Source organism: Salvelinus sp. IW2-2015, linkage group LG15 (assembly GCF_002910315.2).
Source record: "Salvelinus sp. IW2-2015 linkage group LG15, ASM291031v2, whole genome shotgun sequence".
Taxonomy (NCBI): domain Eukaryota; kingdom Metazoa; phylum Chordata; class Actinopteri; order Salmoniformes; family Salmonidae; genus Salvelinus; species Salvelinus sp. IW2-2015.
Window position 1 is genome coordinate 21,035,210 of NC_036855.1, and position 11,045 is coordinate 21,046,254.

The 11,045-nt window shown below is 44.9% G+C and overlaps 1 protein-coding gene across 9 annotated transcripts in view; it reads left to right on the plus strand.

The window, feature by feature from the left end:
- The window catches only part of LOC111974100 (fibroblast growth factor receptor 1-A), a 42,990-nt gene extending 33,082 nt beyond the window's left edge, over positions 1-9,908 (plus strand). For 3 of the 9 annotated variants that reach the window (XM_024001679.2, XM_024001669.2, XM_024001670.2), the window contains 11 exons: positions 219-369; positions 3,007-3,203; positions 3,628-3,773; positions 3,904-4,025; positions 4,624-4,734; positions 5,613-5,839; positions 5,915-6,037; positions 6,161-6,231; positions 6,340-6,477; positions 6,930-7,035; positions 7,263-9,908. In XM_024001679.2, the coding sequence (XP_023857447.1) occupies positions 219-369; positions 3,007-3,203; positions 3,628-3,773; positions 3,904-4,025; positions 4,624-4,734; positions 5,613-5,839; positions 5,915-6,037; positions 6,161-6,231; positions 6,340-6,477; positions 6,930-7,035; positions 7,263-7,439 (1,569 nt within the window). In that variant the 3' untranslated portion in view covers positions 7,440-9,908. Of the gene's footprint in view, positions 1-218; positions 370-1,210; positions 1,356-3,006; positions 3,204-3,627; positions 3,774-3,903; positions 4,026-4,623; positions 4,735-5,612; positions 5,840-5,914; positions 6,038-6,160; positions 6,232-6,339; positions 6,478-6,929; positions 7,036-7,262 lie in introns of all 9 variants that reach the window. The other 6 variants (XM_024001675.2, XM_024001673.2, XM_024001676.2 and 3 more) reach the window with 6 other exon arrangements.
- The last annotated feature ends 1,137 nt before the right edge of the window (positions 9,909-11,045 follow it).

The window sequence follows — 11,045 nt, forward strand, 5'->3', positions numbered from 1 at the left end:
AAAATAGTATCCCTCTCCTAGGATATGATCCCTCTATGTAAGAGGTAGTTTCCTGTGCCCTGTTGAGTAAAGCTCTATGCTTGAGAGAGGAAAGTCCACACTAGCAAATGATTGTGATCTCATTCAACAGCGACAACTGCTTTTTGACCCCTCAATCTGATTTAAATGTTTGTTACAACCTCATTGACTTGTTGCACGTGACTTGTTTTTGTTTGCAGCACTCTGGGGTCAATAGCTCGGACACTCAGGTGTTGACCCTCTACAATGTCACTGAGGAGGAGAGCGGGGAGTATATATGTAAAGTGTCCAATTATATAGGCGAGGCCAATCAGTCAGCCTGGCTGACCGTCATCAGGCATGAGGCCCAAGGTAACCGCCCCACGCAGCAGCAGCACATAGAGAGATCCTCAGCCAGGGGCTGCTAGGGCCACCTGGAGACCTAGGGACTTGTTTAGGGATGACCTCAGCTGTTTCTCTCCTCCCTCGCTCCCTCCCTCCTTCTATCCCGCCTCAGTGCTCCTGACTGTAAATTACACTATGGAAAATTCCCAGCAGAGCGGTTGAATGTGTTTAGTCTTGCTTTATGTTGGACTGCTTTCTCTTTCCTGCCCCATGCCTCTCCCGTGCCCTCCTAATAAGGGCCTCTCCTGCCATCCACTGCTGTTACTTTCACTCCCTCGCCCTTCAAAGTCTTCTGCTCAGATCTCTGACTGCCTCTCTCTTATTACTGCCTTGTCCCCCCCTACTTTTCAGCTGTCTTACTCAGCCTTTCCGTCTTTCACTGAGCTCCTGCTGTTTGTCTCATGGATTTGTTGTATGGTGAAGTGTGTGTGTGTGGCCTTGAGAGTGAGTGTGTGTGCTCTGCTGAGGGGTTTTCCATGTAGCCCATCTCTTGCATGCAGAGATGAGTCTTTAGGGTATGGGATGTCCGTCCCTGCTCCTTCTCAAATGGTGATGGTCCAGTGAAGGGTTCAGTGCTGCGGTGTGGTCTCTACCTAACTAGCTCCTCCACTAACTGACTGGAGGGCCGATACGGGTTTTTACTCTTGGGGGGATGGTGTTGGACTGAGAGGGGAGTATGAACACCCCACCCACCCTCTGTCCTGTCCCCTCCACTACCAGAGGTTTTTCTCTTTTCAGAATCTTTTACTCATGCCTCCCTTTTTCCTCTGGTCCTCTTGTCGGGTCTGCTTCCATTGTTCTTTTCTAGACTGCTGGCCTTAACACCACGGACAAGGAGATGGAAATCCTCCAACTGAGGAATGTGTCTTTTGATGACGCTGGGGAGTATACCTGCTTGGCGGGCAATTCTATCGGGTTATCTCATCACTCTGCATGGTTGTCCGTTGTTAAAGGTATCAATGGTTCTCTCCTCTGATCTCTACTTCCTCTTTCCCCTCCCTCTCCCCTTTGGCCTGGTCATCCACTTTCCACATTTCTCTGAATATGGTCTCTGTAGACCCTACTTCAGTGAACAATGTTAATGTGTGTGGAAGCCAGGCCAAGTTGTGCTACTAACCTTCACCCTCACCCTGTAAGCATGGTTCCAGGCCCATCCAACCTTTCTGGATGGGACAGTATGGTCCATGTTGAGAAATGTTTCCCCTCTGTCTTCTGTTTTATGGAATAACAGAATGCCAAACACCCTATCTGACCCATAGAAAGTACTGACCTCAACTGACAACCCTTGAAAGTTCAAGTGTTTATACCCTCAAAATTGGAAAGTAGAATAAAAATAAATTACTACAATTAACATTTTGGCCAATTTCATAAATGATTTGTCATTTTTCCATGTTTCAAGTGATTAAATTTACAATGCACTTTTACTTTATTGCTTTAAGATGAAGTTTTACATTCAAAAGGGGTTGTTTGGCAGTACTGTTGGTGTTTTACTCAAACCTATGTCTCTCCCATTCTGGTTTCAATATGGTGTTTACATTTGATTATGTGTAAGGCTAATGTTTTCTGACAAGCACTGCAAATGACATATATCCCTGATGTCATTTCCTGCTGTGAGGACAAAGCCTGRTCTTAAGGCTAGCTTTGATAATTGGRCCACTGTAGTGGACGGCTCATTCCTCAGGGTTGGAATTTGTCCAATTATCAAGCTGCTTGTCATTCAGCCTCTAGACACAAGGGCAGCTCACTTGTGTTGCTGGTGTTGGTATCATTCTGGTGTTTTTGGGAAATCGAGGTAAAAAAGAAATGTCCAATATGATGATTTGAATCTATATTGCAAAATATTACAACACTGTTCTGAATTGGAGATAAGAAGATTTTGATTAAACAAATGTTATATTTTGTGTCTAGTCTACTTCAATACTTAGGTGGTTTGCTCCTTATCATGAGAGTCAATGTCAAATTTTGTAATTACAAGGAAATCATAATGAAAATTGTTTGTACCAACAACCACCACACAAGCCATTTAAAACTGGGCTTTTATGCAGAACCACCATTTTATGTGCCCTAAGGAAGTCAGAATGGGACATTTTACTTTAGACAAATTTAACTAAACTTACTATTGAACATGTTTAAAATGTGTATCGGTGTTCAATGGCATGTTTTTTTTTTGCCTGTGATATATGTTCTCCTTAAAAACAGAGCCTTTGCACACAAATAAATACATTAAAGTTAGTATATTTAATGCTCATCAGTTTGCAAATGTCTCTGTGTAATATATTTGGGTTTGTCCCAACTCAAGAGAACTTGGCTGCGAGTCACACTGGAAAAGAATGTGGAGTGAAACCCTATGCCTGAAAGAAGTGATTATGGTGCCACAATAGGAGTTTGTGCTCTGTGCTTTGTGTGTGGTGTCAAGGGCTCTGTTTTTCTGTACATGTCAGCTGAGTGGTCTTAGTGAACGTATCAGGGTGATTGTGTGTGTTACATGCCTGTGTGTTGTGAAAGTGTGATTGGTATTTGAGAATGCATGGACCTCTGTAGTTGCAATTTGACCCAGTGTGGTTGACCTCCTGCCCCCTATCCTATCGCGTTGCCCTCATCCAGCAGTCCCCCCTTCTCCACCACCCAACCAAACCTACCTGGAAGTGCTGATCTACTGTGTGGGCTTCTTCCTCATTGCTGTCATGGTGGCCGTGGCCATCATCTTAAAGATGCGCAGCTCGTCCAAGAAGAGTGACTTCAGCAGTCAGCTGGCTGTCCACAAGCTGGCTAAAAGCATCCCACTGCGCAGACAGGTAACAGAAAGTAGATAGGGGGTTTGAAATCTTTATACCTTTTCTTGCTCGTTGTAGTATTCTCATCCCATTTAGTGTAWTCTTTATGGCATCTTCAAATTTGTTTAACTTATTCTTTTCAAATGGAAGTGTTCATTATATTGTGAAAATAAAAAACATTAATTCCTTGAGCTTCRGGTTCCCCAAAGAGCCGATGGGCTGACTCAGGTTGGTGTGAGTAGAGGGCAGGTGTTCGTTCCATCCTGCTTTCTGCTTCCACTGGGATCAATTAGTTGTAGTTGTGACATTGTGTCTACAGACTTATTTCAGTAACATTTTGGGGGTTTAACAAATTGTACATTTACTTTCTGTCCAAACTGGACATCTTTCTGTCTGTTGTTCCTTTCCTGGCTCCACTATGAGAGAGTAACAGCAGGCTTCTGTATTCCAGGTGTCAGTGGACTCTAGCTCCTCCCTCCACTCCGGGGTGATGTTGGTGCGGCCCTCCCGCCTCTCATCCAGTGGCTCTCCTATGCTGTCTGGGGTGTCTGAGTACGAGTTGCCCCAGGACCCACGCTGGGAGCTACCCAGAGACCGGTACGCAGATGACTGGAACACACCTATCAAATACAGACATCACATAACACACCTTTGAATGGGAAAATTGCCTGTCTGTCACAATCCTCTCAAATTTGTTTGTTTCTTCCTCACCCTTTGACCCACTCAGACTGGTGCTGGGGAAACCCTTGGGAGAAGGCTGCTTTGGCCAGGTGGTGATGGGAGAGGCTGTAGGGATGGACAAAGAGAAGCCAAACAGGATCACCAAAGTGGCTGTGAAGATGCTCAAATGTAAGTCGTTTTCCCCCCTCATAAACAATATCGAACCTGTGATTTGGGCACATGGCTGGGTCTCCTATACMGCATGTTGGGAAGTTATTTAATAGGAGCATAGAAGGTAGCAGAAAGCCACAACCGTAATTACAAGATAGGAGGAGTGTTTTACTCAGAGCRGTGATGCACAGACAGAAGAGGCATCTGCTACGGGCTCCTGGCCGCTGTAAATGGGAGACCAGAGTAAAAATGTATGAGAACCCCCTGACTTGGGTTATGTGACTGTTATAAAACTGTGACGAGTGGGGATGTAGGAAAATAGCAATTCATGTGCTGCCTTTATCTCCAGACTGCCCCCCCCCCCACTACCTGAATGTCCCTTTGGAAGTAGACTGTCCGTAGCCTTGTGCGTATAGTTGGTGCCTTTGAAACATTTTTAAATAGTAAATTAAATGTACTTTGAAATCATTTTGTGTAGCATAATCTACCTAGTTTTTTACAAGCTTGGATTGTTTTAATGTACATGGGAATTCTTTATTATTTGCAAATCATAGAGGTTTCAGGATTGAGTGAATTTTATGAGTAAAACAAAATGGAATTTCTTTGCTCCCCTCAGCTGATGCTACAGAGAAAGACCTGTCAGATCTGATCTCTGAGATGGAGATGATGAAGATCATTGGGAAGCACAAGAACATCATTAACCTGCTGGGAGCCTGTACCCAGGATGGTAGGTCTCACACTGGCACACACCCCCCTTCTTCCCTTCAAATCTTTCATTCAGAAATGCTGAAAACATGTTTCATTTTTGAGAAAAAATGTGGTGTTTTGAGACCCTTGCATTGTTCAGTTGTTTAACAGCATGTTAATGTGTCCAATGTTATGAGTAAGGGATTCTGACACCTAACTTCCGAGCTCTCAGTTTGAGATGACCACAGCTGCTGCCAGGGTTGCCATATCTTTCAAATCTTCACTGACAAGCCCTGGCACCATGCACTGTGTTCTGACCCTGCTGTGAACATTGCCTGACCCTGCTGTGAACATTGCAGAGCTTTCTGTCCTAAACACAAGGCTTGTTTTTGTTCCACCTCATCCCTTGAGAAGTTCTAGTAGAAGTTACTGTAGGAATCTGGTAGCATTGCACAGATTATTCCCCCCGGCTTGGTTTGAAATACAAACTCAAATTTTTGGCAAACTGTTTTCAAGTCGATGCATTTACTATAGATAGTGATGTAGATTTTGTTTAAACACTTGAGTACACGTGTAAACAGACATTTAGATTATTATTCTTGTTCTTTATTTATATCTTGTAGAGTCTTAATTCTGTGATTTTAAAAAAATATTTTTTTTTACTGTTTTTTTCCCCCGACCACAAAATAGCTGTCCAGAATACACCATTAGTCTTCTGTCTCTGTGTGTGTGACATGTTAGGAGAAAGATACAGCTGTTGGGTATAATTCAGAGCTTAACTCTCACTATGACCCCTCCACCCCTCAAAATGCCATTCTGCTCCTATCAGTCTGTCTTGTGTCACAAAGTTATTCTAAATGCCACATCCTCTAGTGGTGTTGAATAGTGAGTGACGCTTGTCTCCCCCTCCCTCCCCAGGTCCTCTCTATGTTATTGTGGAGTATGCCTCTAAGGGAAACCTCCGGGAGTACCTGAGAGCTCGGCGTCCACCAGGCATGGAGTACTGCTACAACCCTGACCAGGTGCCCATAGAGAACATGTCTATCAAAGACCTGGTGTCCTGTGCCTACCAGGTGGCTCGCGGCATGGAGTACCTGTCCTCTAAGAAGGTAACATCAGGATCCGACTCTACGTACATCAGCACAGTTGAGTATAGTACAGTAAAGATGCAGTGTATGTGCTGGGCCAGCTAGACCTAGTTCTTATGTGTCTGTGTACAGTGTATCCACAGAGACCTGGCAGCCCGCAACGTGCTGGTGACGGAGGACAATGTGATGAAGATCGCAGACTTTGGCCTGGCCAGAGATATCCACCATATTGATTACTATAAGAAGACCACCAATGTGAGTGTGCTACTAATTACATTACCTACCTCAGCCATGCCAATTCATGTGAGAATTGCTTCCCCTTACCTTATTCCATCTCCTGTGTAAATAAGCCAATTTACACTAGCATTTAACCCATAGGGTCGTTTACCAGTCAAGTGGATGGCCCCAGAAGCTCTATTTGACCGGATATACACGCACCAAAGTGATGTGTGAGTATGGAATAGATACACCTTTACCATTTGTTGGAATGGGCAGAAGTTGGTCAGATTCATGTGACCTGTGTGTTGACTGATGGGTTTGTTCTTCTGACTCTGCAGATGGTCTTTCGGGGTGCTGCTGTGGGAGATCTTCACCCTGGGGGGCTCGCCGTACCCGGGGGTTCCTGTGGAGGAATTGTTCAAGCTGCTGAAGGAGGGCCATCGCATGGACAAGCCCTCCACCTGCACCCATGAACTGTAAGCCTCCTTCCTCAGTGTTTTATCATTAGAATGGATACTATGGGATTATCCCAGAGCTCAGGGACGCCGCAGTAAAGATACTGTCCCAGAGCTCAGGGACGCCGCAGTAAAGATACTGTCCCAGAGCTCAGGGACGCCGCAGTAAAGCTATGGTCCCAGAGCTCAGGGACGCCGCAGTAAAGATACTGTCCCAGAGCTCAGGGACGCCGCAGTAAGATACTGTCCCAGAGCTCAGGGACGCCGCAGTAAAGATACTGTCCCAGAGCTCAGGGACGCCGCAGTAAAGATACTGTCCCAGAGCTCAGGACGCCGCAGTAAAGATACTGTCCCAGAGCTCAGGGACGCCGCAGTAAAGATATTGACACAAACCAGCAGCAGAATTATTACTCTACCTTTCCCGCTCTCCTTCTCTCCCGCTCTATTCTCTACATTTCTCCTCCCTCCCAAAGATACATGATGATGAGGGACTGCTGGCATGCTGTTCCCTCTCACCGGCCCACGTTCAAACAGCTGGTGGAAGACCTGGACCGCACCCTGGCCATGACGTCCAACCAGGTGAGTCCCCACATTTGAGCACACCTCAGCAGTTCACACACACAGTCAACAGAGCTGATATCCTCATGTTACTGTCAGGAGTAAATGCAAAATGTTAATGTGTTTACTTCACATTTAAGCCACTTGTCTGTATGTGGGTGTAAAAGTAATGATATCCAAAGCCAGATATGAATGTTCTGGCCGGTGTCTAATCTTCTCTCATAAATGCCATCTGTGTGTGTTTGCAGGAGTACTTGGAGCTGTCTGTGCCTCTGGACCAGTATTCCCCCAGCTACCCTGACACACGCAGCTCCACCTGCTCCTCGGGCGAGGACTCGGTCTTCTCCAACGATGCTGGAGCTGAGGAGCCCTGCCTGCCAAAGTTCCCTCCCCACTCCAACGGGGTGGCCATCAAGAAGCGCTGATACCTCACTCCCCTCAAATACCCTAACATTCCTTTTCCTGTGTTCTCCTCTGCACCACTGGCCTGGTATGGATATTTCCCACCTTCCCAGAGACTAGGTAACACACCAGTGGAGATTGTGACAGGGGCTTACTTCGGAAATGTTTAAACCGACCAGTAGGGCATCAAGAACTCAAGGCAGTTCGCTGGCTCGTGGTTGAGGTGGAAATGTTTTCAGGGCACTTTGTATTGTTGGGATTTTCTTTCTGTTTGTGTCAAACAGTGCAGGAGAAAGAAACACTCACAAATTTCTCTACTCTGAGCATTCCACGGAACAAGGGAAGCAGACAGGACTGAATTGAAAGGATTATGAATTGGATGGATCGGAGTTAGAATTATGTCTGTTGTATTTGTTCATCAATAATAAATGAAAGCATTTTGCTTTTAAGACCAATTCCAGAGAATATATTACCAAGGGACATTCATACATTGTATACACTATATATACAAAAGTATGTGGGCATGCTTTCAAATTAGTGGATTCGGCCATTTCATCCACATCTGTTGCTGTCCGGTGTATAAAATCGAGCACACAGCCATGCAATCTCTGTAGACAAACATCAGCAGTAGAATGGCCTTACTGAAGAGCTCAGTGACTTTCAACGTGGCACCGTCATAGGATGCCACCTTTCCAACAAGTCAGTTTATCACATTTCTGACCTGCTAGAGTGGACCGGTCAACTGTAAGTGCTGTTATTGTGAAGTGGAAACGTCTAGGAGCAACAAACAGCTCGGTTGCGAAGTGGTAGGCCACACAAGCTCACAGAATGGGAGTGCTGAAGCGCGTAAAAATCCTCGGTTCTTGGTTGCAACACTCACTACCGAGTTTCAAACTACCTTTGGAAGCAACGTCAGCACAATAACTGTTCGTCGGGAGCTTCATGAAATGGGTTTCCATGGCCGAGCAGCCGCACACAAGCCATAGCTCAACATGCGCAATGCCAAGCATCTGCTGGAGTGGTGTAAAGCTCGCCCCCATTGGACTCTGGAGCAGTGGAAACGCGTTCTCTGGAGTGATTAATCACGATTCACATCTGGCAGTCCGGCGGACTAATCTGGGTTTGGCGGATGCCAGAAGAACGCTATCTGCCCCAATGCATAGTGCCAACTGTAAAGCTGGGTGGAGGAGGAATAATGGTCTGGGCTGTTTTTCATGGTTTGGTCTAGGCCCCTTAGTTCCAGTGAAGGGAAATATTAACGCTACAGCATACAATTACATTCTACACGATTCTGTGCTTCCAACTTTGTGGTAACAGTTTGGGGGAAGGCGCTTTCCTGTTTCAGCATGACAATGCCCCTGTGCACAAAGCGAGGTCCGTACAGGAATGGTTTGTCGAGATCGATGTGGAAGAACTTGACTGGCCTGCACAGAGCCCTGACCTCGACCCCATTGAACACCTTTGTAATGAATTGGAATGCCGACTGCGAGCCAGGCCTAATCGCCCAACATCAGTGCCCGACTTTACTAATGCTCTTGTGGCTGAATGGATGCAAGTCTCCACATCAATGTTCCAACATCTAGTGGAATGTCTTCCAAGAAGAGTGGATGCTGTTATAGCAGCAAAGGGGGGACCAACTGCATATTCATGCCCTTGATTTTGGAATGAGATGTTCGACGAGCAGGTGTCCACATACTTTTGGTTATGTGGTGTATGTTGGTGCAGTGGTCAGTTATTTCTTTCAAACTACAATGTCCTTGTAAATACAGTTAGGAATTAATAAGAATATATATATATTTACACTGTTCTTGTTTTTATTACCATATTTGTTTTGTTTTTGTACAAGGATGCTAATGTTTGATCCATTTGAGTATAATCCATAGGGGGAGTTTGCTACATGAAATTACTTTTAAATTGTATTGAATATTACGTGGCCAGTTTTTGCCGTCTCAATTCTTTGTCAGCTTTGCTTTTTTCCCTTTAATCAATCGGCTGCTTAACTATTAGTGGAAACATTCTACGTATATTTTTATTTTCAAGTACAAATGTTTTTCATGACAACCTGCAATACAGCGTTATTCTTAGCTCCACATCCGCAGTTGATGTCGATTTAGAGAAACCAGCAATGTTCTCTCACTGAAATCCATGCTGTAGTAGTGTGTGTGTGTGTGTGTGTCAGTCTTTTACGCACCTCTTCTCATTGATGATCGGTCGTTTATTTTAAGTACGATCACAGCTGTACATTTTTCTAGTTAACCATGCTTAAAATAAAAACAGAATGATATGCTTTAGAAAACACCATGCACTTTCATTGTGCGTGCATGCCTGCCATGTAATGAACTGCTCCCCTCCATGCTTCTACCAGGAGACCCATTTGTTTTCAGAGCACGTGTCATTGTAAAAGTTACATCAAATAAAATGCTATTGAAAAACTCTTAATTTAAAGCTTTCAGTTTGAAGGAACTTAATAAACGGGTCTGTAAATATCTTGATTTTGTTGTTTGTGATATAAATCGTGTTTACAGAGCGAGAACGATGGTCACTTCAATCTCCTCCCCATTTAGCTCAGGTTACTGGGGGTGATTAAATATGATAATGTGCTGCTGACACCAGAAGAAATGTCCACTAGTGCAGAGAGCCATGGGCAGCTGTAAACATGTCATTTATTGCAGTGTGAATGGCTTGGTTTGGCTGGCTCTCCAGCTCCATCCATCAGCCTCCGCTGACCCTGATATCCACATCTGCCTCTGGCTTCCTGCCATGGACTGATGCATCACCTGGATTGCTGTTTCCACGCAACAGGCTTAAACCAGTCACACAGGGACAATTCCTGTTCCCTGTTAAGAGCTAGCTTTTACTGCTGGAGTCAATGGATCTAGCCTTTAGTACCTACTGTATATCATTGCTAAAGGGGAAAGGATGCAAGAACGAGTTGGGGTTTTGATTCTGTGTGAGTTATTTCATCCGTCAGGCCAGTGTACTTGAACTGAAATATGAATGGTAACTAAGGACTAGTACTGGAGAGGGGATTAAGTGAACGTTTCAAATGGCCCTATTATCAGAAAAGGCTTTTCCAGGGACATTGCCTCTCATCAGTCCTTAACCAGGAAATGAGAAGCCACCTCTGTTCCCTTCCTGGATTCTGAGGCCAATGATGTCACTTGAATGTTGATTTTTGGGTGGAATTGTATTAATCCCTGGGAACGTGTACCAATAAAAGGTACTTCCGTGTGCTGTGGCTGTGACCATCAAGGGCTCCGTATGGAAATAAAATGGACCCCTGGAACCTTGGTTTATAGCCGGCTAATGGTGCATCGCTAAGAAGGCAGGTGCAATTAAGTGGATGGTATTATCACTTCTGACAGGTGTTCCAGGAAGAGTTGGGGGGGGCAAAGTTAAGTAGTTAGTGTTCAATACAGCAACAGGGATATGATCAGGGCTCTACTAATAGTCTCATACTGGCTTGGGATGCATCTGATTTATGAGCAGTGTTAAAATAAGACTGTTTAATATCTGTTTCATTTGGTATACAGGCTACACTGGATGATGTCTTCAAGCATCGTTTATTGTTCATTGTTGTTATTAGGATGTGCTATTGACCCTGCTGAAAAAGCCAGCATCAGACCAGC